Source organism: Oncorhynchus tshawytscha, linkage group LG10, assembly GCF_018296145.1.
Source record: "Oncorhynchus tshawytscha isolate Ot180627B linkage group LG10, Otsh_v2.0, whole genome shotgun sequence".
NCBI lineage: Eukaryota > Metazoa > Chordata > Actinopteri > Salmoniformes > Salmonidae > Oncorhynchus > Oncorhynchus tshawytscha.
This window is the reverse complement of record NC_056438.1, coordinates 2311925-2319644: the sequence shown is the minus strand read 5'-3', so window position 1 is coordinate 2319644 and position 7720 is coordinate 2311925. Positions and strand designations below refer to the sequence as shown.

General features: G+C 49.7%; 1 protein-coding gene across 1 annotated transcript in view; it reads right to left on the bottom strand.

The window, feature by feature from the left end:
* Window positions 1-287: 287 nt before the first annotated feature.
* The window catches only part of LOC112240271 (calcium uniporter regulatory subunit MCUb, mitochondrial), a 30305-nt gene continuing 22872 nt past the window's right edge, over window positions 288-7720 (bottom strand). The window contains exons 8-9 of the mRNA XM_042329299.1: window positions 5829-5945; window positions 288-554 (exon numbers count right to left, since the gene is read on the bottom strand). Coding sequence (XP_042185233.1) covers window positions 477-554; window positions 5829-5945 — 195 coding nt within the window. The 3' untranslated portion in view covers window positions 288-476. The remainder of the gene's footprint in view (window positions 555-5828; window positions 5946-7720) is intronic.

Here is a 7720-nt window from a genome sequence, read left to right as displayed (position 1 = left end):
CTTCAGAACAAAGATGCTACACAGAACCCAGATACTCTACTTCAGAACAAAGATGCTGCACAGAAAGATCCCATAGACCACACCTGGACAGGAAGTGAATATCAATGTTTTTTTGAGAAGAGTTAGTTTCAGTGTTCCCAACAGACAGAGACCCCGAGACCAGACGTTCAAACAAATATTGAAACACTTTGAGCGTTTGTTTTAGCCTGCCTGAAGTGCCAAATGGGCGGGGTTTAAGGTTTTGGGACTATTCGATTGGTCCATTAATCCAGACAAGCTCAATCAAGCACAGATAAAAATGATGAATTTATTTCATATAGTAAATCTCTGAAATTATATTCTTTGAACCCAGGCGTATGACATATTTCTCTGAGTCCATGTGAGATGTAATGTAGAGCTGGTGTTACGCGGAACAAATTAAGGTGCTACAATATTACTCCTTTTGTAGTGTGTAGTGTGTGTGTAGTGTGTGGTGTTTAGTTGCTGGGCTGAATGGGGTCCACTGGTAGCTGTAGTTGAATAGGTTTCCTCAGGCGTTTCAGATCACTCTCCACCTACACACACACACACACACACACACACAATCACACACACACACACACACACACACACCATTAGTACTTGGTACAGGGTGAGCTGTAAGAATGTCTGTCCTCACTAGCCTGGTAGTGAGTCTGTGTCGTCACTATAGCCTGGTAGTGAGTCTGTCTGTGTCCTCACTATAGCCTGGTAGTGTGTCTGTGTCCTCACTATAGCCTGGTAGTGTGTCTGTCTGTGTCCTCACTATAGCCTGGTATTGTGTCTGTCTGTGTCCTCACTATAGCCTGGTATTGTGTCTGTCTGTGTCCTCACTATAGCCTGGTATTGTGTCTGTCTGTGTCCTCACTATAGCCTGGTATTGTGTCTGTCTGTGTCCTCACTATAGCCTGGTATTGTGTCTGTCTGTGTCCTCACTATAGCCTGGTAGTGTGTCTGTGTCCTCACTATAGCCTGGTAGTGTGTCTGTGTCCTCACTATAGCCTGGTAGTGTGTCTGTCTGTGTCCTCACTATAGCCTGGTAGTGTGTCTGTCTGTGTCCTCACTATAGCCTGGTAGTGTGTCTGTCTGTGTCCTCACTATAGCCTGGTAGTGTGTCTGTCTGTGTCCTCACTATAGCCTGGTAGTGTGTCTGTCTGTGTCCTCACTATAGCCTGGTAGTGTGTCTGTCTGTGTCCTCACTATAGCCTGGTAGTGTGTCTGTCTGTGTCCTCACTAAAGCCTGGTAGTGTGTCTGTCTGTGTCCTCACTAAAGCCTGGTAGTGTGTCTGTGTCCTCACTGTAGCCTGGTAGTGTGTCTGTGTCCTCACTGTAGCCTGGTAGTGTGTCTGTGTCCTCACTATAGCCTGGTAGTGAGTCTGTGTCCCCACTATAGCCTGGTAGTGTGTCCTCACTATAGCCTGGTAGTGTGTCTGTGTCCTCACTATAGCCTGGTAGTGTGTCTGTGTCCTCACTATAGCCTGGTAGTGTGTCTGTGTCCTCACTATAGCCTGGTAGTGTGTCTGTGTCCTCACTATAGCCTGGTAGTGTGTCTGTGTCCTCACTATAGCCTGGTAGTGTGTCTGTCTGTGTCCTCACTATAGCCTGGTAGTGTGTCTGTCTGTGTCCTCACTATAGCCTGGTAGTGTGTATGTCTGTGTCCTCACTAAAGCCTGGTAGTGTGTCTGTCTGTGTCCTCACTAAAGCCTGGTAGTGTGTCTGTGTCCTCACTGTAGCCTGGTAGTGTGTCTGTGTCCTCACTGTAGCCTGGTAGTGTGTCTGTGTCCTCACTATAGCCTGGTAGTGTGTCTGTGTCCCCACTATAGCCTGGTAGTGTGTCTGTGTCCCCACTATAGCCTGGTAGTGTGTCCTCACTATAGCCTGGTAGTGTGTCTGTGTCCTCACTATAGCCTGGTAGTGTGTCTGTGTCCTCACTATAGCCTGGTAGTGTGTCTGTGTCCTCACTATAGCCTGGTAGTGTGTCTGTGTCCTCACTATAGCCTGGTAGTGTGTCTGTGTCCTCACTATAGCCTGGTAGTGTGTCTGTCTGTGTCCTCACTGTAGCCTGGTAGTGTGTCTGTGTCCTCACTGTAGCCTGGTAGTGTGTCTGTGTCCTCACTATAGCCTGGTAGTGTGTCTGTGTCCCCACTATAGCCTGATAGTGTGTCTGTCTGTGTCCTCACTAAAGCCTGGTAGTGTGTCTGTCTGTGTCCTCACTGTAGCCTGGTAGTGTGTCTGTGTCCTCACTAAAGCCTGGTAGTGTGTCTGTGTCCTCACTATAGCCTGGTATTGTGTCTGTCTGTGTCCTCACTATAGCCTGGTATTGTGTCTGTCTGTGTCCTCACTATAGCCTGGTATTGTGTCTGTCTGTGTCCTCACTATAGCCTGGTAGTGTGTCTGTGTCCTCACTATAGCCTGGTAGTGTGTCTGTGTCCTCACTATAGCCTGGTAGTGTGTCTGTCTGTGTCCTCACTATAGCCTGGTAGTGTGTCTGTCTGTGTCCTCACTATAGCCTGGTAGTGTGTCTGTCTGTGTCCTCACTATAGCCTGGTAGTGTGTCTGTCTGTGTCCTCACTATAGCCTGGTAGTGTGTATGTCTGTGTCCTCACTATAGCCTGGTAGTGTGTCTGTCTGTGTCCTCACTATAGCCTGGTAGTGTGTCTGTCTGTGTCCTCACTAAAGCCTGGTAGTGTGTCTGTCTGTGTCCTCACTAAAGCCTGGTAGTGTGTCTGTGTCCTCACTGTAGCCTGGTAGTGTGTCTGTGTCCTCACTGTAGCCTGGTAGTGTGTCTGTGTCCTCACTATAGCCTAGTGAGTCTGTGTCCCCACTATAGCCTGGTAGTGTGTCCTCACTATAGCCTGGTAGTGTGTCTGTGTCCTCACTATAGCCTGGTAGTGTGTCTGTGTCCTCACTATAGCCTGGTAGTGTGTCTGTGTCCTCACTATAGCCTGGTAGTGTGTCTGTGTCCTCACTATAGCCTGGTAGTGTGTCTGTCTGTGTCCTCACTATAGCCTGGTAGTGTGTCTGTCTGTGTCCTCACTATAGCCTGGTAGTGTGTATGTCTGTGTCCTCACTAAAGCCTGGTAGTGTGTCTGTCTGTGTCCTCACTAAAGCCTGGTAGTGTGTCTGTGTCCTCACTGTAGCCTGGTAGTGTGTCTGTGTCCTCACTGTAGCCTGGTAGTGTGTCTGTGTCCTCACTATAGCCTGGTAGTGTGTCTGTGTCCCCACTATAGCCTGGTAGTGTGTCTGTGTCCCCACTATAGCCTGGTAGTGTGTCCTCACTATAGCCTGGTAGTGTGTCTGTGTCCTCACTATAGCCTGGTAGTGTGTCTGTGTCCTCACTATAGCCTGGTAGTGTGTCTGTGTCCTCACTATAGCCTGGTAGTGTGTCTGTGTCCTCACTATAGCCTGGTAGTGTGTCTGTGTCCTCACTATAGCCTGGTAGTGTGTCTGTCTGTGTCCTCACTGTAGCCTGGTAGTGTGTCTGTGTCCTCACTGTAGCCTGGTAGTGTGTCTGTGTCCTCACTATAGCCTGGTAGTGTGTCTGTGTCCCCACTATAGCCTGAGAGTGTGTCTGTCTGTGTCCTCACTAAAGCCTGGTAGTGTGTCTGTCTGTGTCCTCACTGTAGCCTGGTAGTGTGTCTGTGTCCTCACTAAAGCCTGGTAGTGTGTCTGTGTCCTCACTGTAGCCTGGTAGTGTGTCTGTGTCCTCACTATAGCCTGGTAGTGAGTCTGTGTCCCCACTATAGCCTGGTAGTGTGTCCTCACTATAGCCTGGTAGTGTGTCTGTGTCCCTCACTATAGCCTGGTAGTGTGTCTGTGTCCTCACTATAGCCTGGTAGTGTGTCTGTGTCCTCACTATAGCCTGGTAGTGTATCTGTGTCCTCACTATAGCCTGGTAGTGTGTCTGTGTCCTCACTATAGCCTGGTAGTGTGTCTGTGTCCTCACTATAGCCTGGTAGTGTGTCTGTGTCCTCACTATAGCCTGGTAGTGTGTCTGTCTGTGTCCTCACTATAGCCTGGTAGTGTGTCTGTGTCCTCACTATAGCCTGGTAGTGTGTCTGTCTGTGTCCTCACTGTAGCCTGGTAGTGTGTCTGTGTCCTCACTGTAGCCTGGTAGTGTGTCTGTGTCCTCACTATAGCCTGGTAGTGTGTCTGTGTCCCCACTATAGCCTGATAGTGTGTCTGTGTCCCCACTATAGCCTGGTAGTGTGTCCTCACTATAGCCTGGTAGTGTGTCTGTGTCCTCACTATAGCCTGGTAGTGTGTCTGTGTCCTCACTATAGCCTGGTAGTGTGTCTGTCTGTGTCCTCACTATAGCCTGGTATGTGTGTCTGTGTCCTCACTATAGCCTGGTAGTGTGTCTGTGTGTAAAGCCTGGTAGTGTGTCTGTGTCCTCACTATAGCCTGGTAGTGTGTCTGTGTCCTCACTATAGCCTGGTAGTGTGTCTGTGTCCCCACCATAGCCTGGTAGTGTGTCCTCACTATAGCCTGGTAGTCTGTCTGTGTCCTCACTATAGCCTGGTAATGTGTCTGTGTCCTCACTATAGCCTGGTAGTGTGTCCTCACTATAGCCTGGTAGTGTGTCCTCACTATAGCCTGGTAGTGTGTCCTCACTATAGCCTGGTAGTGTGTCCTCACTATAGCCTGGTAGTGTGTAGCCTGGTAGTGTGTCCTCACTATAGCCTGGTAGTGTGTCCTCACTATAGCCTGGTAGTGTGTCCTCACTATAGCCTGGTAGTGTGTCTGTGTCACTATAGCCAGTGTGTCCTCACTATAGCCTGGTAGTTTGTCCTCACTATAGCCTGGTAGTTTGTCCTCACTATAGCCTGGTAGTGTGTCCTCACTATAGCCTGGTAGTGTGTCCTCACTATAGCCTGGTAGTGTGTCCTCACTATAGCCTGGTAGTGTGTCCTCACTATAGCCTGGTAGTCACTATAGCAGTTTGTCCTCACTATAGCCTGGTAGTTTGTCCTCACTATAGCCTGGTAGTGTGTCCTCACTATAGCCTGGTAGTGTGTCCTCACTATAGCCTGGTAGTGTCCTCACTATAGCCTGGTAGTGTGTCCTCACTATAGCCTGGTAGTGTGTAGTCACTATAGGCTGGTAGTTTGTCCTCACTATAGCCTGGTAGTTTGTCCTCACTATAGCCTGGTAGTTTGTCCTCACTATAGCCTGGTAGTTTGTCCTCACTATAGCCTGGCAGTTTGTCCTCACTATAGCCTGGTAGTGTGTCCTCACTATAGCCTGGTAGTGTGTCCTCACTATAGCCTGGTAGTGTGTCCTCACTATAGCCTGGTAGTGTGTCCTCACTATAGCCTGGTAGTGTCCTCACTATAGCCTGGTAGTGTGTCCTCACTATAGCCTGGTAGTGTGTAGTCACTATAGCCTGGTAGTTTGTCCTCACTATAGCCTGGTAGTTTGTCCTCACTATAGCCTGGTAGTTTGTCCTCACTATAGCCTGGTAGTTTGTCCTCACTATAGCCTGGTAGTGTGTCCTCACTATAGCCTGGTAGTGTGTCCTCACTATAGCCTGGTAGTGTGTCCTCACTATAGCCTGGTAGTGTCCTCACTATAGCCTGGTAGTGTGTCCTCACTATAGCCTGGTAGTGTGTAGTCACTATAGCCTGGTAGTTTGTCCTCACTATAGCCTGGTAGTGTGTAGTCACTATAGCCTGGTAGTTTGTCCTCACTATAGCCTGGTAGTTTGTCCTCACTATAGCCTGGTAGTTTGTCCTCACTATAGCCTGGCAGTTTGTCCTCACTATAGTCTGGTAGTTTGTCCTCACTATAGCCTGGTAGTTTGTCCTCACCATAGCCAGTTGGTCTCGTAGTGCGTTGTATCTGTGTGTGTCAAAGTGTTCCATTGCTGCTCTCTTGTGGAAGAAGTGAAGAAACTGACGGTCCTTAGCATCCGGATAGAGCAACTCCTACACACACACACACCCACACACACACACACAGTTAACACACACACACACACACCGTTAACACACACCAGAACAAACACATAGGAAAACAGACACGAACACACACTCTTAAGACTCTACTTTTACAAGAGGAGAAGCTTGACACACGCAACAGATCACCCTCTGTCTGTCTGTCTGTCTGTCTGTCTGTCTGTCTGTCTATTGGTCTGGTCTGGTCTGGTCTGTCTGTCTGTCTGTTTGTCTGGTCTGGTCTGTTTGGTCTGGTCTGTTTGGTCTGGTCTGTCTGGTCTCTGTCTGTCTGGTCTGGTCTGGTCTGGTCTGGTCTGTCTGGTCTGGTCTGTTTGGTCTGGTCTGGTCTGTTTGGTCTGGTCTGTTTGGTCTGGTCTGTTTGGTCTGGTCTGTTTGGTCTGGTCTGTTTGGTCTGGTCTGTTTGGTCTGGTCTGTTTGGTCTGGTCTGTTTGGTCTGGTCTGTCTGGTCTGTCTGGTCTGGTCTGTCTGGTCTGGTCTGTTTGGTCTGGTCTGTTTGGTCTGGTCTGTCTGGTCTGGTCTGTTTGGTCTGGTCTGTTTGGTCTGGTCTGTCTGGTCTGGTCTGGTCTGGTCTGGTCTGGTCTGGTCTGTTTGGTCTGTTTGGTCTGGTCTGTTTGGTCTGGTCTGTTTGGTCTGGTCTGTCTGGTCTGGTCTGGTCTGGTCTGGTCTGTTTGGTCTGGTCTGTCTGGTCTGGTCTGTTTGGTCTGGTCTGTTTGGTCTGGTCTGTTTGGTCTGGTCTGTTTGGTCTGGTCTGTCTGGTCTGGTCTGTTTGGTCTGGTCTGTCTGGTCTGGTCTGTTCTGGTCTGGTCTGTCTGGTCTGGTCTGGTCTGGTCTGGTCTGTTTGGTCTGGTCTGTTTGGTCTGGTCTGTTTGGTCTGGTCTGTCTGGTCTGGTCTGTCTGGTCTGGTCTGTTTGGTCTGGTCTGTCTGGTCTGGTCTGTCTGGTCTGGTCTGTTTGGTCTGGTCTGTTTGGTCTGGTCTGTTTGGTCTGGTCTGTTTGGTCTGGTCTGTTTGGTCTGTTTGGTCTGGTCTGTCTGGTCTGGTCTGTCTGGTCTGGTCTGTTTGGTCTGGTCTGTTTGGTCTGGTCTGGTCTGGTCTGTCTGGTCTGGTCTGTTTGGTCTGGTCTGTCTGGTCTGGTCTGTTTGGTCTGGTCTGTTTGGTCTGGTCTGTTTGGTCTGGTCTGTTCTGGTCTGGTCTGTCTGGTCTGGTCTGTTTGGTCTGGTCTGTTTGGTCTGGTCTGTTTGGTCTGGTCTGTTTGGTCTGGTCTGTTCTGGTCTGGTCTGGTCTGGTCTGGTCTGGTCTGGTCTGGTGGTCTGGTCTGTTTGGTCTGGTCTGTTTGGTCTGGTCTGTTTGGTCTGGTCTGTTTGGTCTGGTCTGTTTGGTCTGGTCTGTTTGGTCTGTTTGGTCTGTCTGTCTGGTCTGTCTGTTTGGTCTGGTCTGTTTGTCTGGTCTGTTTGGTCTGGTCTGTTTGGTCTGGTCTGTCTGTTTGGTCTGTCTGTCTGGTCTGTTGGTCTGGTCTGTTTGGTCTGTCTCTGTCTGGTCTGTCTGTCTGTCTGTTGGTCTGGTCTGTTTGGTCTGGTCTGTCTGGTCTGGTCTGTCTGGTCTGGTCTGGTCTGGTCTGTTCTGGTCTGGTCTGTCTGGTCTGGTCTGTCTGGTCTGGTCTGTTTGGTCTGGTCTGTCTGGTCTGGTCTGGTCTGGTCTGTCTGGTCTGGTCTGTTTGGTCTGGTCTGTCTGGTCTGTGTCTGTCTGT